Source organism: Hemicordylus capensis, chromosome 1, assembly GCF_027244095.1.
Source record: "Hemicordylus capensis ecotype Gifberg chromosome 1, rHemCap1.1.pri, whole genome shotgun sequence".
Classification (NCBI taxonomy): Eukaryota; Metazoa; Chordata; class Lepidosauria; order Squamata; family Cordylidae; genus Hemicordylus; species Hemicordylus capensis.
In genome coordinates this window covers 350,735,378-350,761,569 of record NC_069657.1, presented here as the reverse complement: position 1 = coordinate 350,761,569, position 26,192 = coordinate 350,735,378, and the positions used below count along the sequence as shown (strand labels likewise).

General features: G+C 41.6%; 1 protein-coding gene and 1 long non-coding RNA gene across 9 annotated transcripts in view; one reads left to right on the top strand and one right to left on the bottom strand.

Annotated features, from left to right (window-relative positions):
• Nucleotides 1-26,192, top strand: part of LOC128341822 (uncharacterized) — a 42,059-nt gene that overhangs the window by 5,784 nt on the left and 10,083 nt on the right. The window contains exons 4-6 of one of the 3 annotated variants that reach the window (XR_008314611.1): nucleotides 720-843; nucleotides 12,760-13,023; nucleotides 13,924-14,010. This is a non-coding gene — a long non-coding RNA (uncharacterized LOC128341822). Of the gene's footprint in view, nucleotides 1-719; nucleotides 844-2,615; nucleotides 2,669-4,395; nucleotides 4,534-12,759; nucleotides 13,024-13,923; nucleotides 14,011-26,192 lie in introns of those variants that run through there. The other 2 variants (XR_008314605.1, XR_008314609.1) reach the window with 2 other exon arrangements.
• Nucleotides 20,411-26,192, bottom strand: part of MYB (MYB proto-oncogene, transcription factor) — a 102,952-nt gene continuing 97,170 nt past the window's right edge. For all 6 annotated transcript variants that reach the window (XM_053288345.1, XM_053288363.1, XM_053288372.1 and 3 more), the window contains one exon: nucleotides 20,411-21,888. In XM_053288345.1, the coding sequence (XP_053144320.1) occupies nucleotides 21,772-21,888 (117 nt within the window). In that variant the 3' untranslated portion in view covers nucleotides 20,411-21,771. The remainder of the gene's footprint in view (nucleotides 21,889-26,192) is intronic.

Here is a 26,192-nt window from a genome sequence, read left to right as displayed (position 1 = left end):
GGGCCACTGTACTCAGTCTGATTCACATAAATTAGTTTCTGCACAGAAGTGTGATGTAGTTCCTCAAATCAAGGAGCTATTGCTTTTTTCCATGTATGCTAATGTGAAGAGATGGCTCGTTCTACAAGATCAGGGGTAGCCAACCAACTTTTTATGTTCTGCTTTTGTTTGTTAACATGGAAGTAAAAAGCCACACCTGCTACTGAAGTCACAATCATAGGGTAGGCCTTATAAAACATAAACACAACTAGAGTTCATTCATGTGGTCCTTCTCTTTGAATCAGAAGCATCCTTTCAGTTTTCATTGTGGGGCTGGTAAGGCCCACTCGTAGGGATATTCAGGTTTAAATGATGTAGCTTAGGAGCATTTTTTGTGTTCACATTTTTTAAAATCCAAAGGATAATCATGTATGGTCTGAAAGGCAGCTCTCTAACTGGAAGTTATTCATACATGGCTTCATGCTGCGGGGAAAATGTTGAGCAAAGCCACTTTGAATTGCACTCATGGCACTGAGGGAAGCAGCCCCTCCCCTCTGCTCTCGGTCTGCTTTTGATGCAAGTTCACATGACATGCCTCTGTGTTTTCCTTCTAGCCAATGTGGCGGCGGGGGGGGTGGGATGGAGATTACTAAAGAGCTACATCCACATTTGTAAAGACAGTATCCCAGTATTATTCTAACCATGTCAGTGTCTCTCTCTATTTGCTCTGACGTTTTCAGGAAAAGTAGCTTAAAACCAGCATTTAAAAAAACAAACAGAAATAGCTCAAGATAAGCTAGAATTTGCAAGACAAAGCCTGACTTGTGTGTGGAGTGGGTCCAAGGATCTCGAAGGGACTTCGGGGTAAGTATGGCTGCTATGTGAATGCACACACTCTCTCTTGAAGGAGATTCGGGGTAGAAGCCCTGTGTGTAAAGCCTCCTGGCACCCTTTCTTTGAATATCTTTTAGCTGAAGGAGAAATTTTCTTCCAGGCAACAAAGTTCCTAACTTCTTAGGAACTTAGAAGAATGATTCCCACCCCTTCAATTCTTGTCTTTCAAAAAAGAAAGAAACTGTCTTTTGTCAATTGAGTCACATGGATAGGAGGCTTATTCCTTTGCCTTAGTCCAGCTGTTTATTCTACAGTATAATGGACTTCAGTGAAAAGCCCACAACATTAGGACAACAGAGAGGTCGAACATTTTGAGCTCACACAATCACAAGGCTCATCATGTGATCAGGGTGGGGATGAGCCGAGAACACACCCACCCTGCAGCAATAGCTGGTGTAGAAACTGCTGGGGAGGGGGTGCAGCAGCAGCAGACGGTGCAGGCACAGCCAGGGGAGTGGCCAGAGGCACTTTTAAGCATAAATTAGAAGGTGCTTACCACTGCTCTGGCAGCACCTGCAAGCTGCTCTGAGCTGCAGCATGCCACTCAGCACTCCCTGTGGCTGGGGATCGACTCCGCCACTCACCTGTCTTCCACAGAGCCGATCCCCCACCGGCAGCCAGGTGAGTGGCGGAGCCAATCCCCTGCCACAGGGAATGCTGGGCAGTGCAGCATTTATCCCTTATAAATAAAGTCACAATCTTATGTTTGCTACCAAGTTCCGGTGATACGGTCCAGAAGACAAGGTTTGCCTTCACCCTCCCTGTACAGTTTGCCTCTGAGGATCTAGGCCAGAACAGTATGGATTTGGGCTTGACAGACCAAGGAGCTGATTAATGTCAGCCTTTCGACTACACGCAACCCCATTGGCTGGGTTCAAACATAACATGATACCAGAGGTCCCTTCACCTCTGGTTTCACTAACTGAACTTTCGAATGTGGCAAACTGCAGTTAAAGGAGAAAATGGACCCGCAGTTTCCCTCCCTAAGCTCCATTTGTTACCTTCAGTTCTCTCTAAGTTCAGTTGTCCCAACTTCTGGTTTGGCGGGGCCAGCATTACATCTGATGAATGCTGGCACTGCTGTTAATCTTGTCCTAAACTGAGGTTGAGGGAGGAAGCTCCTCCCTCGCTCCAGCTGCTATTGTCTTTCATGAAAGAAGGAAGCCCACACAGTCAGCTCCCCTGCCTCTCCCCAACATCCAAATGTAGATGTGGGAGCGGGGAGAGGGGCATAGAACCACGGATCCATTGGACCACGGTTCTGTTACATCTGAACCTGGCCCATGTGTCTTCCCTGGCCTCTTGTAAGGGAATAATGCAACTCCTCTCTGAAAAGTTTTTCTCTCTTAAAGCCTCACAGGATACCCCTTCTTTCTTTCATGCTTTCAGCTGCTTCTGGAGCTCCTCTACCAAGTTTTGAATAAATCAAGTGTTTCTTTTGGAAGCCCTTTATAATTCTCCTTTCTTGCTTTGTCATATTTTTGTGTTCTCTTATATACCCCCCTATTAAATAAGTATTTTTAAAAAAAAAAACCCAAAGCAAAACAAAAGAAAAACTCTATGTGCTCTTATCGATATGTGGCACAACTCCTTACCCTTTCCCAACTTCATTGTTTAATAACTCTATTGTACATATATTCATTGAAAGTTTTGCCTTTTTAAATTTGTCATAGTGATAACAAAAGTGGCTTTGTCAAAATAGATATAATGAGAAGTAAACATATTTTATGTACTTCTTCCAGTGATAGTCATTCTACAAATGATCTGAGCACTTGTATTGATTCCCAGCTTATAGGTATGTTGTGAATCATCACACATTCATATTTCACACATTAGCAAATCACAGTATGTAGTAAAGATACATGCCTAGACACTGTGAGTACCTGCAGGATTCCTCATGAATGTGTGAAAGCCACAATTGTCTCTTTTCCCCCCTTCCTCTCCCCCACCCAATTGCTACATGTGAATCCCTGGGATTTGCCTTGGAATTCTGCATCATGTGCAAAACATTATTTTAAAGGGCAATCAGAGCCCTCACATTTTACAAGGAGCCCTGCGGGTATATATGGTTTTCAGGTATGTATCTATTAATTCCTGCAATGTGTAAGGTATCTCTCACAATGGTACCCTGAGCTACTGCTAGGGTACAGAGGAACAGTGCTTATGCAAGAGCAGAGGAGGCAAGGATTTCCAAAGCAAGATGCCTCTCCAGAGGACTTGGTCAGATGACTGTATCAAAACCAAAGGCAGACTTGATTCTTGTGCTTGAAAAGACTGATGTTTAAAGTGTGCAACAATACCAATTACTCATGTTTCTACATTAGTCAATTATTTGAATGTGCAGAGCTACAACAGGCAGATTGAACGATCCAATCACACTCAATGCAGAATGCGGAGAGGAGAGCTGGTCTTGAGGTAGCAAGCATGACTTGTCCCTTTAGCTAAGCATATGAAAGGGAGACTTGATGTGTGAGAACTGGAAGAGATTCCCCTCAGGGGATGGGGGCACTCTGCTCGAAGAGCAGAAGGCTCTAAGTTCCCTCCCTGGCTTCTCCAAGATAGGGCTGAGAGAGAGTCCTGCCTGCAATCTTGGAGAAGCTGCTGCCAGTCTGTGAAGACAATACTGAGCTAGATGGACCAATGGTCTGACTCAATATGAGGCAGCTTCCTATCTTCCTATGTAATGCAGAGATAGCATAATGGCCTCCCCACAATAGAGACTGATTAGCAAAAGGGGATGAGAGCAATGACTCACACAGAGAGGCAGCAGACAGCCGCATCTTTGGACTCAGAGGAGCCTTTGATTATATAACTAATTCATTTATTAAGGCACACATGCAGTTCCTGCACAACCCACTAGTGTATCCCAGAACACATGTTGAGAATTATGGTCTTAGACAAATCACTGCTCAGTTGAAAATGGAAATGACCTTTCCCAAGCCTGATTTTGAGGCAGCTCCCACGAGTTCTCTCTTTGTCGGCTATCCGTCTCTTCTGTGTGGTGGAGTACATCAGCCTTCAGAGGCAGTACAGTCTAGTGGTTATAATATTAGACTAGGAGCAAGAAGATCCTCAGCCATGGAGCTCACTGGGTGACTGTGGGCCCAATCCCATCACCCAGGCAGACCTACCTTGTAAGGTTGTTGCGAGGCTAAAATGGAGGATCGGAATAATTGTATACATTGTCTTGAGCTCCTTGGATGAAGGGAAAGATAGAAATGTAATTAACAAAAACCTATTAAATGGGGACAATGTGGGCGGAAGTTGCAATAAGACTATTCCTCCATCCATCCAGATTTTCAGGTTTACGCACAAAAGCTAAAATGGTATGGACAGTCTGAAAAAGACTTTCATTGCACTACAGTGGAACCCCCATATTGTAACAGTGCAAAGATAGTCCACCAACTCACTCAGGGGACTTCTAAAAATTAGCCATACATTTTTGAATAATGAAAACAAACTTCTTCTTTTTTTGAGTGACTGCCAGTAGATGGTATCTCTCTGTCCTTTCTCCAAAAACAGGAGCAAAGGATCTTCCCTGCAGGACAGACAACTCAGCATTTCACAGAAAATTCAGGGAATACAAATCGAGTTGAAACTGTAATTGTGAAGAAGAATAAACAGTGCTGTGTTGAACAATGTTTCTTAAATAAATAGTCTTGCATGATTAAAAGGCATCTTCTTACTTGTAGCAGTGACTGCAACTAAGATTAATCTGAGGAGGATCTCTGGTGCAGAGAGCTAATCCTTAAGCACTTTAAGAACATAAGAGCTGGATCAGGCCCAAGGCCCATCTAGTCCAGCATCCTGTTTCCCATAGTCACCCATCAAATGCCTCCGGGAATCCCACAAATAGGAGATGAAGGCACGCCCCCTCTCCTGCTGTTGCTCCCCTGTAATCAGTATTCAGAGACAGGGGCATAGCTAGGGGAAAGAGAGCTCGTGTTTATTTATTTATTTATTTATTCATTCATTCATTCATTTATATTCCACTCTTCCTCCAAGGAGCCCAGAGTGGTGTACTACATACTTGAGTTTCTCTTTCACAACAACTCTGTGAAGTAGGTTAGGCTGAGAGAGAAGTGACTGGCCCAGAGTCACCCAACTAGTTTTATGGCTGAATGGGGATTTTGAACTCGGGTCTCCCCGGTCCTAGTCCAGCACTCTAACCACCACACCATGCTGGCTCTCTCACCCCTCTTCCCGGCAGCCCCTCAGAGTGAGGGAGGTAATGAAGAAAACAGGAAGGGGTGGAGCTGGAGAGCCCCGAGTTCTTTGAACCTATCCCCTCAATTATAGCTATGGCCCTGATCAGAGGCATCCTGCCTCTGAGCCTGGGGGTAGCCTATAGCCATCAGGACTAGTAGTCATTGATAGTCCTGTCCTCCATGAATTTGTCTAAGCCCTTGTGTTAAAGCCATCTAAGATGGTGGCCACCACCACATCCATGGCAGAGAATTCCATAGATTAATTATGTGCTGTGTGAAAAAAAGTACTTCCTTTTGTCAATCCTAAATTTCCTGGCAATCATTCATGAGATGACCTCTGGTCCTAGAGTTGTGAGAGAGGGAGAAAAATTTATCTCTGTCCACTCTCTCCACTCCATGTATTGTTTTATAGACCTCTATCATGGCTTCCCTTAATCACATTTTTCCTAAGTGAAAAAAAGCCCCAGATGTTGTATCCTTGCCTCATAAAGAAGGTGCTCTAGGCCCCTGATCATCTGCACCTTTCCCAGTTCTACAATGTCCTTTTTGAGAGACAGTGACTAGAACTATACACAGTACTCCAAATGTGACCACGTTATAAATTTGTATAAGGGCATTATAATATTAGCATTTTTATTTTCAGTCCCCTTCCTAATGATCCCGAGCATGGAATTTGCCTTTTTCACAGCTGCCGCACACTGTGTGGACACTTTTAACGAGCTGTCCACCACAACCCCAAGATCCCTCTTCTGGTCATTCACCAGATAGTGTGAGGTAGGAGGTTTTTTACCCCAGTGTGCACTACTTTACACTTACTTACACTGAACCACATTTACCATTTTATTGCCCACTCACCCAGTTTAGAGAGATCCTTGTTTTGGAGCTCCTCACAATCTGTTTTGGATTTCCATGCCCTAAATTGTTTAGCGTCATCTCCGTGACTAAATGAAAATCCGGGAAATATTTAAAAACAAATATCACCAGTTTTTGGATCTAGTTAGATTGCTACTGCCAAATAGCATTCTTAAGGGATTAGTTGATTGGTTTCTTTCTTTAGAGCCACAATGAGTCTTCATGTAAATATTACTCCAATTAGCTTGAAGTTCAGCTGTACTGTAAGTAAATGCTTCCTCCTCTTAGCTACTATCTGCCAAGTACATATATGTTATCTTTTTCAAAGTGGATGAACTTCTGTAGAAAACATTAAGATGCAGAAGACCCAGCTGTCTCCTTTATGTATTTTCACAGGTAGCAATTATGTTACTAGGAAATGTGATGTATAGAATATTGTTTGGAACTATTGCTTCAGAGACAGAAGGAAATATACTCCAAACTATACTAATATATTTGATGCTTAGGTGTTGCAACATTTTTAATAAGCAATTTTATGTCTGGGGTGTGTGTGTGTGTGTGTGTGTGTTTGTGTGTGTGTGTGCGCTTTTCCCTCTATGGTGTTAAATGTGATGGGGATTAGATAAGAAATCAAAGTTGAAAATAAGATGTTGACAGAGCTTTGCAACCCAGGTGTTCTTGGAGAGCAAAGCTTCTCTGAACTACCAGTGCCATAGTTTTCTGATTTTCACATTTCAATTCTGAACAGCCATAAAGATGTTTGCTCTATGACAACACAACTCAACTTCTTGTCTGATCAGCATGGACAGCTGTGGCTTTCAACAATGGGAGGCATTGTTAGGTCAATTTTAAAGTAGGTCCTTAAAGTTAATGTGATTATGCAAATGTTGCTCTAACTACCAGGGCTCTCTTATACCCTTCACAAATGAGCACATTGTCACATTTCATTATGTGCCTCCAGTCCTGCTGGTTTGGTGGTATCATTATATCTCTCGGAAATGGACCATGTCAAGGCCATTCACCGCTGGTATTACGCTGAGCTTTTCCCTAAGCGAGCCAACCCTGACCCACAAACAAGGATTTTTCAGGCCAACCCGCCTAATTCATTATGTTAGTTCTTCTGACTGACTGTGGAGGAAGCACTAGTGGTAGAGGTAACTATATGGCTAAATAAATCTAACTGCCCAAAAAATACTTTGAGCCATTTCTGGTTTTGAGGATGCATACATGTGAAGAGGTTCTGTTCAGATGGATCATTCACACAACTTGTTGATCTACAATTCTTTTAGCTGAGCTTGGGTTCCTGGATAGTTCCATTTTTCCAGATTGATCGGTGATGAGCAGGTTTTATGACTGGCCTTCTCTGAAGATTGTTTTCACATGTACTGTTTGCCACTCTGGGAATCACTCCAAGGAATCATCCCATACACATAAAATGTCAAATTTGGAACAGCACCTTTTAAAACATTTCAATTGTTTCCTAAACACTGAACATTCTGTTGAAGACAAAGATCCAACACCAGGTGTCATGATGAAAGGTACCACCAAGCAAAGGTGCTCTTACCCCCTGGACCTCTGCACCAAAGTCCAGGGGCTCCACACTCCCTGCCCCCCCCCATCCTCTTAGTCTGTGGTCACTGCTCTGTGCTGCCGGCTCACACTGCACCAGGGTGGCCGAGCATGACTGTGATCTGCACCAGGTGCTGAGCGTGACCTCTGCTTTAGAGACAGAGAACAGGAAGGAACAGAAACGCAAGGAGATAATAAGGGATGTAAAAAGAGAGTGTCAAGGGGAATAACCAAAACTTCTTTAAATATATCAGAAGCAGAATACCTGCCAGGGAGCAGTTGGACCCTTAGATGATGAGGGTGTGAAAGGAAGATAAGGAGATTCATTATGTGCCTCCAGTCCTGCTGGTTTGGTAGTATCATTATATCTATCGGAAATGGACAAGCCCAGAATGAGTTCTCTGTCTTCAGGGCAGAGGATACTGAGCATGAACCCGCTCTGGAACTGACCTTCTCAGGCTGAAGAACTGGGCCAATTTGAGGTGACGAGAGAGGATGTTCTAAATTGTCTTGAAAAACTAAAAGTTAATAAATGGCCAGGGCCAGATGGTATCCACTCAAGAGTCTGAACGAACTCAAATGTGAGATTGCTGTTCTCCTAGCGAAAATATGTAACTTGTCCTACAGTCAGGCTCTGTAGCAGAGGACTGGAGAGTAGACAATGTAACTCCAATTTTCAAAAAGGGATCCAGGAAATTCCAGGCTGGTTAGCTTAACTTCAGTGATGGGTAAATTGATGGAAAGCATACTTCAAGACAGAATTCTTACACATATAGAAGAACAGGCCTAGCTGAAGGAGAACCAGCATAGCTTCTGCAAGGGCAAGTTTTGCCTCATTAACTTTTTGGAGCTTTTTGAGAGTGAAAACGTGCATGTGGGTAAAGGTGGTCTGGTGACATAGTATACTTGGAATTCCAAACAGCTTTTGACAATGTTCCCTACCAAAGGCTCTTGAGTAAACTTAGCAGTCATGAGATAAGGGGACAGATTCAATTGTGGATTGGTAAGTGGTTGAAGGACAAGAAACAGAGGGTAGGAATAAATGGACAGTTTTCACAATGGAGGGAAGTGGGGTCCCCCAGGGATCTGTACTGTGACCAGTGCTCTTTAACTATTCCTAAATGATCTAGAAATTGGGGTTAATCTAGCAAAATTAATCTAGCAAAATGGCTAGATTTGCAGATGATACTAAACTCTTTAGGGTAGTGAAATCCAAAACCGATTGTGAGGAACTCCAAAAGGATCTCTCCAAACTAAGTGGGTGGTAAATGTGAGAAATGTGGTTCACTGTGAGCAAGAGTAAAGTGATGCATATTGGGACAAAAAACCCCAACTTCACATATACGCTGATGCCATCTGAGCTGTTAGTAACTGACCAAAAGAAAGATCTTGGGGTCATGGTGAACAGCTCATTGAAAGTGTCAACTCAGTGTGTGGCAGCTATGAAAAAGGCAAAACCCATGCTAGTGATCATTAGCAAGGGGGCTGAAAATAAAAATGCTAATATTATAATGTTGTTATACAAATCAATGGTGCAGCTACATTTGGGGTACTGCATACAGTTCTGGTCACTGTATCTTAAGAAGGATATTGTAGAACTAGAAATGGTGCAGAAAGGAGCAACCAAGATAGGGCAAGTCTTTTTATGATCTTTTTAAATTTTGCTTTTAATTTGGGGGCTTTTAATTTTTTTTGGGGGGTAGGAATACAGAGAGACATGATAAAGGTATATAAAACTATGCATGAGAGACAGTTGGGATTTGCGATTGCATTGTCTGTTCTTTGTATAGGACATGCTTGTCTATTTGAATGTATCATGTATACTGGCTTGGGGGAGGAGTCTGGGTTTGTCTGCTCCTCACATGCTGTCGTGAACTCAGACTGAGAGGTTCTCCCTCTCTCTGCATAAGAGATTGTTAGTCTGTTTATTGTTTTCTTAGCCAATGTTTTAGTTAGTATTAGTAATAAATATCAAACTTGTTTCTCTGTTAAAGTTGTTTCCTGGACAATTACTTATAGAGGATAAGTAATTTCTATGCAACAGAGTGGACCGAGAAAATTGTTTCTCCCTTTCTCATAGCACTGAACCAGGGGTCATCCCATGAAACTTGTGACCAGGAAATTTAGGACCAACAAAAGGAAGTACTTTTGCACATCGCACATAATTAATCTATGGAATTCTCTACCACAGGATGTGGTGATGGCCACTAACTTGGATGGCTTTATAAGGGGCTTAGACAAAGTCATGAAGGACAGGTCTATCAATGGCTACTAGTCTGGTGTCTATGGGCCACCTCCAGCCTCTGAGGCAAGATGCCTCTAAATACCAGTTGCAGGGGAGCAACAGCACAAGAGAGGGCATGCCCTCATCTCTTGCCTGTGGGCTTCTCAGAGGCATCTGGTGGGCCACTGTGTGAAACAGGATGCTGGACTAGATAGGCCTTGGGCCTGATGCAGCAGGGCTGTTCTTATGCTCTTGAAAACAGTTTCTTGTGCTTTGGGAGGAGCGAACAGAATCTGTCGGAAACTCTATGTCAGAAGCAGGATTGATGATTGTTATTTATTTGTATGTCTAGCACCATCAATGTGCATGGTGCTTTCAAGAGTATAAAAAGACAGTTCCCTTCTTCAACCAGCTAACAATCTAGGTACTGGGATGGGGTCATAATTCAGTGGTAGAGTATCTGCTTTGCATGCAGAAGGTCCCAGGTTCAATCCCTGGCATCTCCACATAGGGCTGGAAGGCTCCTGCCTGAAATCTTGGAAAGCCTCTGCCAGTCAGTGTAGACAGTATTGAGTTAGATGACCCAATGCATGGTCTGACGCAGTATAAAGCTGTTCCCTTTGTTTCTATGGTGACAACAGAGAAAGGAAGGGAAATAATATGTTATTATTTTACTAGGCTATGGGGATTATGGGGTTATGCTTGAAACTGATACTGATTTTTAAGCAAGAGACTTATTTCTGAGTTATCAATGATTGCGGATATTGATAAGTTATCAAAATGAATGTGTTTGTAAAATGCCATAATTTTAGATAATTGGCCAGCAGACAACTCAGTCCTCTGCTGCAACGTAGATATGTGTGCAGCTGCAGCAATGGTTAAAATGGTACCTTGCACATGACAAGTGCAACAGTGTTATTTTGTTCTGCCCCAGACTATCTTTATGACAGAGGGACAGGAGTGCAAGCATTTGCCCCTGTTTCCAACTGCAGAGATGGTCACTGGCCAACAAAACTGAATGTAAAGGTCTGCTGTAGGTCCTGCATTTCCTTGCCGTTCAAGTTGTCACAGTTTTAAGTTCACCATGCAGAAGGCAGCTCCTGGGCTGGGCAGCTGGGGCAGGAGCCGAATAAAATTAGGCCTGTCTTACACATTACAGCTGCCCCATGGGACGTAACTGCCCTGGTAAGCTGTTTGTGTGTAGCAGATCAACAAACAGATCAGGCAGCCCTTTGTGTGGAACTACACACTTCTCTTTTTGGACACTTGCCGCCATGTCATGAAAATGGTCTGATCCACACACTGAACCTAGAACTCGGATGGCTCACAATGTAGCGACAGCCGTCATGTGGAAGTGATTCATTGCGATGACTGCATGGCTACTGTTTTAACAGGGGCGTAGCTAGGGCAGAGGGGACCCGTGTTCATCCCTCTCTCTGGCGGCCCCCTCAGAGTGAGGGAGATAATGAAGAAAATAGGGAGGGGTCGAGCTGGGGGGCCCTCAGGAGCTGGGGGCCTGTGTTCTTTGAACGCTTTCGCTCAATTATAGCTACGCCCCTGCTACTGTAGCTGGTAGATCATCCCTTGGAGTATATTGCTTCAGGATGTTTTCCTGCTACTTAAGCTTGCTGAGTGAAAATATAGCTAGAAATGAATGATCCCTGTGATGTACAGCAAATCTCAGAAGGCAGAATGAATAAGCTTCCCACCTTGCTGTTTTAAGTATCAAAGAAGGTCACAGGGCCTGAGACAAAAATGTAGGGCACAGGTGTTTGGGGGTCATTCCTTTCTCACTCTGAACACTGCGTATAGGAGGGACCTGGAAACATTCAAAGTGTGCAGCTTCGGTATACTGCCAGCTATCAAAAGCTGAGATGAAAACAACATACAGTAAGGCTCACACTTTATAAAAATGTTCATTCCTTAAAGAGACTACAATTACATCTAAAGAAAGAGTGAGGAAAACGCAAAGGCCATTTTCACAAAGTAGCACACTTGGGCCAGTGCAATAAGCCTTGAAGATAAAGATGAGGCATGAGATTGGAAGAAATTGTAGCTGAATACTAAAATGATAGCAACCTGGTTGTGTGTGGCAGAGTGGTGTGCAGGATAAAGTGACACACTTAGCTGAACTAAAAGTGAAAGATTCAGGGGAAGCAGGGGTGTAGCTATAATTGAGCAGATAGGTTCAAAGAACCTGGGGCCCCCAGCTCCTGAGATGCCCCCAGCTCCTCCCTTCCCTATTTTCTTCATTATCTCCCTCACTCCTAGGGGGGAGAGGAGAACACAGGCCCCTGGGGACTCTAGAGCAAGACAAACAATGCAACATCTTGGCACTTCACAGATGGTGTACAATTGCACAGACATACCAGTGCAGCGAGAAAGCAGTCGAACAGAACTTCCCAACTAGCAGGGAAGCAGACATTTTTGATGCTCTCCCCTTTCCCAGGAAGCCCTTTATACCACCCATAAATATGTCCCCGAGGACTGCACAACCCTTGAGGACATATTTTCAGGTGGCACAGAGGGTTTCCAGGAGAAGTGGAGGTTGTCAGAAATTGCTGCTTTCCCTTGCATCAGGCTGCTATCTCACTGCACTGGTGCATCCCTGCTTTGTATGTCAGTCAGTGTTGGTCCGGAGTTGTCTGACACCATAGCAAGTAGTGACTATCATGTTCCTATTCCTCCCAATGTCTACACTAGTAGCTCCCACAGGTCTACCAAAGGAGAAAGCAAAAGAAAGAGTCATAGATACAAAGTGCCATATGTCATATTCATATATCAGAAACCGTGTGATATGGAATGATCTGGTCAGCAGTGACTGTGGTCCAGTACAGACATGAATTTTGGCACAGAACGCATATATCGGTTTGGGAGCAAAACAGGGTCATCCAAATATAAAGCTCTGGTTTCTCGATAATTGGTGTCAGGAGGAGGGGACTGCCTACAATGCAGAAGTAAATATATTTGTAAATTTACAGTACATGAAATGCACAAGAAATGTTTCTTCTGGATCATCCATCCATGGTCTAGGAATTTCAAGGGCCTGATGGGCTTCCAGAACCTCATGGAATGTTGAGGTCATTAAGCTAAGAAAAGGCTACCATGACATATCTCATTGTCTGAAAGAAAGAATGCCTCCTCCGGTTCACCCACATTCAGCCCATCACTGCCTCCAGACATTGATTCAGAGAATCCAAGGACTTCATGGGAACAGACAGCATTTTGAGATAGAGTTGAGCGGCTCCTCCTCATGAGAGGAGTCTGTACTGTGACTCCACCATACACCAAAGTGAAGTAAGTTTATTGAGGGATAAAATTGATGTGGACTACTCCCCCATTGTTTGGGGCTTCTATCTTATAGTGAACTTTTTTTTTTTAGATTGTGAGCCCTTTGGGGACAAGGTTCTATCTTATTTTTATTTATTATTTCTCTGTGTAAACTGCCCTGAGCCATTTTTGGAAGGGCGGTATAGAAATCGAATAACTAACTAACTGACTGACTAACTAACTAACTGACTAACTAACTAACTAACTACAAGGGGAAAGTATGCATATTGGATTCACAAGTAACAAAAGTATTGTTTTATAGCTCATTCCCTCATACACACAAGGAAATCTTATGAAGATTTAACTAAAGGTTTATTCTGCAACAATTCCATTTTCTTCTCTTCCTTTCCCTCCCTTTCTCTTTCTGACTCCTCTCTCAGACTCTCTTCAGAAACCACCCTGGGACAAATGTCCAAACAAACAAACAGCAAAAGATTACTGGATAGAATACAAGTATGCATATTGGATGAGAGCTGGTTTTGTGATAGCAAGCATGAATCGTCCCCTTTGCAGAGCAGGGCCTGCCCTGGTTTGCATTTGAATGGGAGACATGTGAGCACTGTAAGATATCCCACGCCGGGGATGGGGCTGCTCTGGGAAGAGCATCTGGTTCCAAGTTCCCTCCCTGGCATCTCCAAGATAGGGCTGTAATCTTGGAGAAGCCTCTGCCAGTCTGTGTAGATAATACTGAGCTAGGTGGACCAGTGGTCTGACTTGGTATAAGGCAGCTTCCTATGTTCCTGTGGTTCTCAGGTAAATACTTCTTAGTTGTTGAAAGCAGTATATAAAAGTTGTTGTTATATTGCTATGTTGTTATTGTTTTGGATTCTTTGCTGGTTGTTGTTGCTTCTCATCTTATCCCAACAGGTCAAGAACAAGCAAAGCTGCAGCAGCATTCATTAGAGCTGCCAGACAGGCCCTGCAGGGGACACTCTCCTTCAGCTTAGTACCAGGGTAAGTCTGCCTCTTTGGTCCCTGGGAGCCAGTTCTGACTGGCTTCTGGTGAACTTGGCTTCAATAAATAGTTCTGGGTCAAGCTGAGCCACAGTTACCTTATGCATTACTTTCTATCCCTGCCCTGATGCTGCTCTGACTATGCTTTCCTACTTGTCCCTTGGAATGATGCGACCTTAGTAGCTACCTAATGGCACAGCAGGGAAATGATTTGACTAGCAAGCCAGAGGTTGCCGGTTTGAATCCCCACATTGGTATGTTTCTTTGAATCGCCACTGGTATGTATAACCAGGACTATGGGAAACACCTATATCTGGCAGCAGCGATATAGGAAGATGCTGAAAGGCATCATCTCATACTGTGCAGGGGATGGCAATGGTAAACCCCTCCTGTATTCTACCAGAGACAACCACAGGGCTCTGTAGTCGCCAGGAGTCAAAACCGACTCGACCGCACACTTTACCTTTTTTACGTGACTTTCTCCCTGCCATAGCTGCCCAGTTTGCTCATTGCTTCCTGGTCCTGTTTTCAGTTCCTTCCCTCATGAATGGACAGAGCTCTTGGCCAGTGATTTTGACTCTATTCCCGGCTCCTTCTCTGAAGCTCTCTTTGTCCTGCCTAGGTAAGTTTCATGAAGGAGCAAGCAGCACACATTTCAATTCCCAATTTGAAATAACCTAGACTTTAAGCATACTTTCTTGGAAGTAAATCTCATGGAAGTCAATGGAACCTACTTCTGAGTAAACAGGGTCATGCTTGAGCTTCGTAGTGTTTAGCCTTGGCAGCACTGAATTGTTGAGATTACTTGGTCATGAGATTGCTTCTGCTGGACCAAGCTACTGACATGTATAATGGGGCCAGGATTAAGCAGAAACCTACATTTTATTTAAATTAAGTTGCTGGTCTGTGGATGGAAACCAATTCTATTTATTTATTTATTTATTTATTTACACAGTCAGACATGTGTTATTGACTGGTTTGTTTTATCCAGACATTGAGTCTTTCCCAAGGACCTGGGATGGCTGAATTTTATTATCAATGTTATTGCTGTTGTTATAGATATCGTCACTGAATATAGGCTGTTCCCAGTAAAGTTGCATTTTGTAATTGGCTGATGGTGATTTCTGTGGCCCCTATGGTGTTGAGATGCTCTCAAGTTGTTTTGGAATTGCACTTAGGGCACCAATTACTACTAGGATTATTTGGGTCTTTTTCTGCCACAGCCTTTCAATTTCAATTTGTAGATCTTTGTATTTTGTGATTTTTTTCTATTTCTTTTTCTTCTATTCTGCTATCCCCTGGTATTGCTAAATAACCTCTTCTAGTTGGACTAGACTTGTAATAGCAGGTCATTATTTCCTTGTTGGCATTTTTTGTATATTTTTTCCGGTTAAGCGACGTTTCTTCCAGTAACCTTGCAGTTTCCAGCCCTGGTTGCTCAACTGAAGATCCTGAGTCCTGTAACCCACTTCCCACCAGATGTCCAGGGACTCCAGCACCTGGCGCGGTCCTTGTTGACCCGGGCGACGACCGATCTGGCACAGATTTATTAAAGTTACGTCTCACCATATTGTTGATGGGAGAGGCACTCTACGTCTGGCTCCTCTGGAGAGACCTGTCCAGTATGGTTGGACCTCTGGCATCATCATCATCATTATTTATTATTATTTTACACAGTCAGACAGGTGTTATTGACTGGTTTGTTTTATCCAGACATCGAGTCCTTCCCAAGGACATGGGATGCCAGAATTTTATTGTCAGTTGTTATAGATATCGTCGCAGAATATAGGCTGTTCCCAGTAAAGCTGCTTTTTGTAATTGGCTGATGGTGATTTCTGTGGCCCCTATGGTGTTGAGGTGCTCTTCAAGGTCTTTTGGAAGTGCACCCAGGGCGCCAATTACCACTGGGATTATTCTGGTCTTTTTCTGCCACAGCCTTTCAATTTCAATTTGTAGATCTTTGTATTTGGTGATTTTTTCTATTTCTTTTTCTTCTATTCTGCTATCCCCTGGTATTGCTATGTCGATTATTTTGACTTGTTTTTCTTTCTTCTCGACTACAGTTATATCTGGTGTATTGTGTGGCAGATGTTTGTCTGTTTGTAGTCGGAAGTCCCATAATATTTTTACATCTTCATTTTCTACAACTTTTTCAATTTTATGGTTCCACCAATGTTTGGCTACAGGTAGCTTGTATTTTTTGCAGATGTTCCAGTGTATCATCCCTGCTACTTTGTCATGCCTTTGTTTGTAGTCAGTCTGTGCGATCTTTTTACAACAACTGATTAGGTGGTCCACGGTTTCATCTGCTTCTTTACAGTGGCGGCACTTGCTGTTTGTGGTGGATTTTTCGACTTTTGCTCTTATTGCATTTGTTCTTAGTGCCTGTTCTTGTGCAGCCAGTATTAAACCCTCTGTTTCTTTCTTCAAGTTGCCATTCTTAAGCCATTACCAGGTCTTGGTGATGTCTGATTTTCCACTTATATTGTGTAAATATTGACCATGCAGTGGCTTCTTTTTCCATTTTTCTGCTTGGTTCTTGACTTGATCTTTCTTGTAGGCCTGCTTTGTTTCATTGGTGTTGAATAGTTTCTCATTATTGACCATTTGAAGTGCATCTTCTTCACTGTCCTTGATATATTCTTCAAGGCCTCTTTTCTCCTCCTCTACTGTTTGATGGACTTGCAGCATTCCTCTTCCACCTGAGCTGTGAGGGAGGTATAGCCTATCTACATCACTGCGGGGGTGCAGATGATGTAGAACACTCTAGCCTCTGTACCACACTGACTGTATTGTCTAACACTTTGCTGTAAAGTTCCAGTCTGGTGGATGGAGGAAGTAGGAAATATTTTGGGAGGAATGCCCACTACCCCTTGGAGTAATCTCTGGCTGGCTGACATTTCCCAGTAATAGGCATGTTAGCTGGGAAATGTTCTTCCAAAACATGGGGCATGACCACTATACAATGCCCATGGTTCAAATCTTCTGGAAAGGATCCTAAGTGGCACAGCCCATTCTAAAAAAATAGGGCAAAATGATGCTTAAATGTAAAAGAGATTTACAGCTGAGATTATGTAATGAAAGTTGATGAGAGCAGTAGTTTTGTTTTGAACGGGAGATTGGAGAATTATATGAAAAAGGATCAAGTAATATGAACTTCTCAATGACATCTCTTAGATTCCTAAGGAACTGCTTACTCTTTACAGACAATGCCACCTTCTCTATTAGATTAATAATCATGTTCAGTCAGCATGATCCAGGGGATTGTGCTGAGCATGGACCTTGAAGATGTGGATTCTGATCCTTGTGTCCACTACGTAGGAACTTGATAGTTCTCGGCAAGTCTGGCAACCTGGGCTCTATTATATAAAAAAGAAGTATGGGCACAATTTGGAGAAGGGGCATGCTTAGTCCTTCCTTCATCCTCCACTTCCCTCTTTCTCTGTTGTTAATGCTAGATGCAATTTTTAGATGCCTTTTATTAGATGTTTTGCAGAGACCTGGGTCTCTGCTGAACATATAATTTTGGATATCTCTAGTGATGATTAATTTTACCTGAGCAGTTCAGAAGTCAAATCTGGCAATTTCAAGCTTGGATTTTTAATCTGAGCTTGAGAGGAATTTAGACCAGGCTTGCCCGCCATCTACTCTCTGCTTCCAATTTCTGTCTTTTCTTGTGGCTGCAGTGTAGGGATGTGCACAAATCACGATTCAAAGGGCGATTCATAACACACACACCCTGCACCTTTAAAACTGAGGAGAGCAGGTGCATACCTGCTCCCCTGCTGCCAGTTCCTGAATTGGTGGCACTCCTCCCAACTATCTTGGGACGCCACCAGCACTCTCCCACAGCTGCCTCTGCACGACACTGGCACACATGTGGCCTCCGCTGGTTGCTCTCTTCCATTTTAAAGGTGCAGGTGATGTTATGAATCATCCTTCAAATTGTGATTTGTGCATATCCCTACTGCACTGGCAGTAGCAGGAGGATGGAGAAACCGTTATCTCCCTTCTTTCTGATGCCTAGCATGGAATTATTTATTTATTTAATTTATTTAACACATTTGTATACTGCCCATAATGCAAGTCGTTGGGCAGTTTACAACAAAACAATAAAAACAACAGATAAAAAGATTATGTTACAATTAAAATTTAAAATGTTAAAACTATTAAAAACACAATTAAAACAATATATAATTAAAAGCCTAGGTGAACAAATGCATCTTGACTGCCTTTTAAAAAGTTTTAAGAGATGAGGAGGCTCTTATTTCAGCAGGAAGTGTGTTCCAAAGCCTCGGGGCAGCAACAGAGAAGGCCCGTCCCTGAGTAGCCATCAGACGAACCAGTGGCAACTGCAGATCAACTTCTTCAGATGATCTCAATGGACGGTGTGGTTCATAGTGAAGAAGGCATTCTCTTAAATACCCAGGGCCCCAGCTGTTTAGGGCTTTATGGGTTATAACCAAAACCTTGTATTTTGACCGGAAACTTATTGGCAACCAGTGTAGATCTTTTAAGATAGGAGTGATATGGTCACTCCAAGATGACTTAGAGACCAACCTGGCTGTTGCATTCTGGACCAACTGCAGTTTCCGGACTATGTACAAAGGCAGCCCCACCTTGAGCTCATTGTAGTAATCAAGTCTGGAGGTGACCAGCAGATGTAGTACAGAGGTCATTTATCTCAAGAAATGGACGCAGTTGGCGTATCAGCCGAAGCTGATTAAAGGCACCTCTTATCACAGCATGCCAGATACAAGGAGGACTGGGACGTGTAGTCTTTCTAGCACTACTGAACCATGGCACAAACACTGGAAAAAACTACAATTCCCAGCCCTCCAAAGAGGGATAACATGACTCTATGCCACATATCAGGGACATTAGAAAAGTGCATCTCTCCTTTCTCCCATTGCCTCAGAGTCATGAGAAAGGTAAGTGGAGCAGGAGTAGATGGGAGCTTGCGCAGGAAGGAGGGAGGCAGGCAGGCAAGATTAATTTGAGAGGAAATTTATGTGGTGATGTGGGAAGCCTCTGACTCTGTAATGCTCCCTGTGCTATCTTTACAGTACAACAGACCTGAGCAGACTTGGAACTTATGGCAAACACAATGAACTATTTTCTGACTTGTTGGGGAAGAGTTATTTTTCATACCCCAGATTTGAGCCTGATTGGATGGTGGTTGCCCATCACTAGTCAACTCCAGTGTTTTGCTTGTAAAATAGTGATCCACCTTATGAGGCTGTTGAGAGGATAAGCAAAATGAATATTATTAAAGCTTTTTGTGCAATAAATAAAGTAATAATAAAAAGTGTAGCACAGAGTTAATGGCATATGGCTTGTGAATATGGTTTGCAAAGTACTGGATATCTTTTTGCTTATTCCAGGGATTACGACACGTTGTGCTATAGGTGTGACATACCTCAATTTTATTTTATTTTTTGCATTTTAAATTTTATTAGATTTTACAATAACTCAATTTTTATATGATTAAGGGGCAATCCATATAACATAGTCTTTTAGAAGCAATTTTGTGTCAATGTGCAGTCTGCATTCCCATTTGACTTTCGTTGCCTGAAGGCAAACAGACCTCAAAAAAGTGATGCTGACAGCATTAAGGAACTCCTTTATAAACCTACTTCCCACAACTCCATGCTCTTTATTGTGCTGTGACCTAGCTCTCCTGGACTCTTGTTGCAAAGGATGCATTTGAAATTTTATGCACATTTGACATTTTATACTTAGGTATACTTCCCAAATGCAAAATACTCACATGTCAAGTATGAATTACATGTGTGTAATTACATTTTCCATTGTAATTACATTTTCCATTTCATTACATTTTCCATTGTGTTCCTCTTTAAGATGCATGTAAACACTCAATAGGCTTCTGCCCATATGTGTTTTTTAAAAACGGAATGCAGTGCAGAATATATAGATGCACTTTATAAATGATAGTTATATATGTACTTTGAACTCTGCTGTGCATATATTCATTGGACATGTATTTTAATAGTTTAGGAGAATGAATTTCTGGTAGGTAGGCCCTCCTCTATCAGCGGAACATGTACACAATACTGCCGGTTCTGGGCACGTGAAACGTTTTCTTTCATTTAATGTGATTCTGTGCATTTTAATTTTGAAATGGCATTGATAGGTCTTTTTGGACTCAATCTCCCAAGTTCTGATTTTCTCTCTCTCTGAAATGGGCTTGTGTTACCCCCATGCTGGGCTCCTTTGGATCGCCAAATCATGGTACACTTCTGCTCACTGCTCTACCCTTGCCTGGGTCCCATCTAAGCAACTGTTTTGTTTTTGCAAGACCTATTCCCTGAACTAGTGGATGTGGTAAGATGACATTTTTGATAATAAACCCAAGCAAATTTAAGAGATTAAACAAATGTAATTTTTAAAAAAATGACACGCTTTATTTATCTACAAGGCAGTACAGTGTATGATAAAATGTTAAGTGCAGATAAGGCTGCACCTAATTCTATTTATTAAGGCAGCAAAGTCAGAATCTGTTAAAAGAAAAGGCAATTCCCTTTTCTTAATATTGGGAAAGGGTTGAAACGGCAGTCCAAGAGACCATACTTGCTTTAAAAATGCTTTTGTGTATGGAATTCAACTTAGGGAATATTTAGACCTAAACATGAGACAAAAAAGAGACAGAAGATACAAGCAAGAGTGTGTCCTCCCAAAAGTTTAGTTTGCGACATATGCTCCTGCAAACTCATGAGAAAATACAGACAAGCACATAAAATCTCCCAATAACAGTGTTTCGAAGTATTTCTTGAAAATAAAGGGGGTGGGGAAGAGAAATGCAATAATGTTTCAGAAGTCAGAAATGCTAGTGCATAGTCAAGTTAGCTAGCCCCCAGGTTTTTCTTTCCTTTTATAAACCTCTATGGCCCCTTTCACACTAGTAGTAGCCCATCTACATGCTGTAAAGTTTGTAGCAGCAAAAACAAAAAAACCCACCGTATCCATTTGGCATTTACAAATTAAATTACTGAATAAAAAATATAATTTGTTCTCATAAAACTATGTTTCATACAGTAATAATTTTTAAAAGCAAGCTAATTAAACACACACACACACACACACACACACAAACATATATAAAAAGACTAGAGGTCTAATGAATAAAACAGTACTTCAAATGGTATAGATGTGTGAGCATTCACAATCTTGATATGCCTCCATCCTCCACCTTTAGGTTAGCATTTGCAGTAATGCTTTTCTCGCAGTATTTAATACCAAGAAATTTGTTCAGTGATTTAGAATAAACTACTGAGTGCCATTGCTTACAAAAAAATACCTTACAAAATATATTTACTGGCATGGGGATTCATATGGCAACTCTTCACTGAATTAATATTGGTGCATTTGATCTCCAGTTGTTGGTGTTTTGTTTTGTTTTAAAAAAATCATTTTAAAAAAAATCACATTATAAAAATAATACATCTGAATTCATAATATTAATAGTTAATTGTGTAAAACTCAGCACCTAATAATTTAGGTAAGCATAATCAATACACAGACATCCTTTCTTTTTTAAAGTTGGGTGAAATCCAACATGAATATATACATAGATGCTTTTGTGACTATATATGCACTTTGTGCTGCTCCCAAATGTTGTACCACAACAAAAAAGGCTTTTCTCCCATTCAAAAAGGCATTCCTCTCTTGCAGAGGAACAGTAAATCCCAAATCATCCAGAAGTGTTTTGAAAAGAAAACATAATGCTTATTGGAAGATCTTTCACATAACCAGAGTTCGAGTTGAGAATGCATTCATATATTTGCGTGCTGGATCTGAGAAATTCAGTTGATCTTCCAGCTTCCCACAGGATGCTGAATCCCATGTGTTGCTAAAATGCTAAAAAGAAAAAAAGAAGAGAAATTAAAAATTCAATACAGAGAAACCTGGATTTTCCAGATGAACTGAGGCGAAGGTCAGTCCAGATTAGGAAACTGTCCAGAAAATTGAGGTGAAAAACACATGGTCAGAAAAGTTGCAAAAATAAGCTAAGCAGTACTGTACAATAAGAATAGATAAACCTCATTTTTCCTTCTTCAATGTATTTAAAGATATGGCCAATCCATTATTTCCTGCCCACCTGGATTTGCGGACCAGTGCATAGTCCTATGAGCACGAGTTGGTGGAATTTGGGAAGAGAGGGCCATTGGATCCACAGGATATTTTCTCACTGGAAGCAATGGCTGGACACATTTATGCTTGGCATGACTCATATCTGTACAAAGACCAGCAGGAAAAGGAAAGACTCTATTATAGGCCTGAGCAGCATAGGGCCCCCAGCTGTTTTTGGACCAGAGGTGCAACTAGGTAATTTTGGAGCCTAGACCTAAAGGCGTTTGGAGGCCCCCCTGCTGCAAGTTGAGCATTATTTTTTAACACATAGGTTCTTGAGGGCACAAACCACACCACCCAGGACAGACTAAAGAGGATTTGGGGGTCCCCAGGGATGCGGAGGCCCTGAAGACCAGGGGTAGAGCACCTCTGTTTTGGACTACAACTCACATAATCCCTAGTCACAGTGGCCAATAGCCAGGGATTATGGGAGTTGTAGGCCAACATCTGCAGGAGGGCCAAAGTTGAGCAGCCCTGCTCAATTACATCCTTCTGGGACTTCATATATAATATGAAAAGAAACTGTATATAGAAGCACTCTACCTTTGCTAGTCAAAGTTCATTTTTAACTAGGTACCCTGAACAAGTCTCCTTGTTAATCTAGTACACTAGTTAAACGTTTGATTATCTGAACAAGAAAAGGCTACTCAGATAAATTCAGTTTATACATCCTTTACAAGACATGAAGATTCTGATAGCCTGCTGTGGACTCTGTTAACAAATAGCTCAGTGTTTTCAGTTATCTTGATCTGTGTACAATTATTATCATATAGCCAGAGGTAAATCTTTCATAAGAGGAAGGTAAGGAAAAGAACAGAAGCACATTCCTTAACAAGAATTGTCTTAAATGTTGTTTTAATGGTACTTATAAAGATTGGAAGCCCTAATCAACACTGTGCTACATAGAGATAAACATATCTGTATCCAGGGCTGTGACTGGGTTATTTGCTTGTTTCTTAGACATGCAAAATATCTTTGTGCCTTGAGCCATCAGCAGCGTAAAAATGTCAGCACTCTATGGAATCTGTCAGTACAGATAAATATTTTTGTCTTACACATTTTTATGTACTGTTGCTATCAGAACTGGTAATTTTGCCAAAGCAATTCATTATTTGAACTGCTCTACTCATCGGCAGAACTAGCCATGCAACATTCGATGCATTCCAAAATTTTAAGTGCAATTATGTCACATCACAACCCTCAGGCTGTAAATTTATAAGCAGGAGATGGGGGAAGAGAAGGACAAGAGCTGTTAGCTTTGTAGGGGAAGAAGACTTGCGCTCAATCCCTTGCCTCTGTGCATTTGTGGAATAGCAAGATGGGGAGAAGGATGTTTGCACAGCATGGGATTGTACGTCCTATTATGCTACCCCATAGTGACCAACAGTAACTTTTGATAATGCCATTCACTGGACAAGTTCAGCTTTCGAAAGCCACATAGAAAGGCATTTGTGACCATTCTAGAGTTCACTTCTCTAAGAAAGTTGCCAGAGTCAAACATTGAGCACATAGTGTATCCCCCTTTCTGAAATGCAGACTGTAAGCTTGTTGGGGCAGTGACTTGTCTTTTGCATATAGTACTCTGTGAAATGCCATATATATTGACAGTGTTACATAAGCAATAATGTGTTTCCAAAGTGAAGCAAGGCCTTTCCATCCAAGCAGGCATTCAGTGGACAGGGTTAATATAAAATAGGAAGTTTATTTTATTTGGTAATGTTACCTGCCTCGTGCCTACCAGACAATTCAGAGAGAGAGAGAGAGAGAGAGAGAGATTTGTTTACACAGTTAGGCAGGTTTTTTTTGACTGGTTTGTTTTATCCAGACATTGAGTCCTTCCCAAGGACCTGGGATGGCTGAATTTTATTATCAGTGTTGTTGCTGTTATTATTATAGATATCGTCGCAGAATATAGGCTGTTCCCAGTAAAGTTGCTTTGTGCTGATGGTAAAAGTTGGTGGGACCATAAAATTGAAAAAGTTGTAGAAAATGAAGATGCAAAAATATTATGGGACTTCTGACTACAAACAAACATCTGCCACATAATACACCAGATATAACTGTAGTTGAGAAGAAAGAAAAACAAGTTAAAATAATCGTCATAGCAATACCAGGTGATAGCAGAATAGAAGAAAAAGAAATAGAAAAAAACAACTAAATACAAAGATCTACAAATTGAAATTGAAAGGCTGTGGCAAAAGACCAAAATAATCCCACTAGTAATTGGCGCCCGAGGTGAAATATATTATTATTATTATTTATTCACACAGTCAGACAGATGTTATTGACTGGTTTGTTTTATCCAGACATTGAGTCCTTCCCAAGGACTTGGGATGCCTTCATTTTATTGTCAATATTGTTGTTGTTATTGTAAATATCGTTGCAAAATGGAAGCTGTTCCCACTAAAGTTGCTTTTTGTAATTGACTGATGGTAATTTCCGTGACCCCTATGGTATTGAGGTGCTCTTCAAGGTGTTTTGGAATTGCAATATATTATTATTATTATTATTATTATTAACTTGATTTCTATACCGCCCTTCCAAAAATGGCTCAGGGCGGTTTACACAGAGAAATAATACATAAATAAGATGGATCCCTGTCCCTAAAGGGCTCACAATCTAAAAAGAAACATAAGATGGACACCAGCAACAGTCACTGGAAGTATTGTGCTGGGGGTGGATAGGGCCAGTTACTCTCCCCCTACTCAATAAAGAGAATCACCACATTAAAAGGTGCCTCTTTGCCAAGTTAGCAGGGGTCAATATAAATCCATGAAATATAGTGTGGCTGGCACTCCAGACATAGCCAAGCTCTTTTCTCTATTCAGATACACAGGTGCATATATAATCACGTTTCCTGCCAAAAAGGTTGAAATCCACGAGGAAAAATTATTCATGAGGAATAATTGTCTTCTTGAGGAAGGCGTATTAGTCATTTTCTCTTGAAAAAATAAACATATCTTGTTTTTTGTCTTTTTTTTCTAAGACAGGTCAATTCCAGAAGTCCTCTTATTATGCAGTTTGCTGTTATCTCCACAAAGACATACAAGATCACATTCCAAACTGCTTGACTACCAAGTAGTTGGAATATGTGACTGACTGAGAGACAGTGCACCTGATTGTATTAGCTTTTTACTCAACGTAAGAAATTAGCTTTTCACTCTGCCTCTTCAAACCACAGCCAAGGGCAGGTGTGACATACTTTTCTCTTCATAGACATGCCACACAGTGCTGTCATTTCCTCTTTATGATTTCGGTAAACAGCTTCCATTCTCTAGGAGTTTCTCATACTTGGGGCAATTCAAACTTTCAGTGCAAGCCCACTAGCTCCTTGGTCAGAGAGTAGCAATTGCCGCCAGGGTGACTGAAGTATTTTTGTAAAACAACAACAAAAGCTGGATCCAAATGCTAGTCCTAATTGCTTTGGGTGGTGGCAGCAGATCTTGCTTGGCCAGGAGCATGGGAGAAGACCAAAAGGAAAGCAAGTAGTGAAAACACTTCCCAACACAGCTGCCTAAAATGGCTGCCAGGGGAAAGCAAGCACACACTCTTCTTTCCAGGGATATACAGAAAAGCTTGATAGTTTATTAAGAGGGTAATATATGAGCTGGTCCATACATGAAAGTTGGGGTTTAGACAAATAGACCTCTGGCCATCGAGGCTATTAGAACTCAAATTTAACATCTTTAAGTGATGATGGAACAACCAGCCATATATGCAGGTTTTAAAGCAATTACAAGATCTGTTTGAAGTTGCTTAAGCACTTTGGACACAATTGAAATAACTTGTCTTCCACTGTGGGTTACTTAAAATCTTTTGTTTTCAGTACCTTGTTTGCACATCCCAGGGATTAATGAGAATCAGTCAGTGTATTAAATGGAAATTGTCACTTTATTTTGAAGTTAAATGGACTTTTAAATTTATGTTTTAATTTTCCAATGTATTCTCTTCGGTATGTTATGATGTCAGGAGGGGAGGAAGTAAAAATGGTTCAAGTAATTAAATAAAAAATAAGCTGAATACATTAAAAC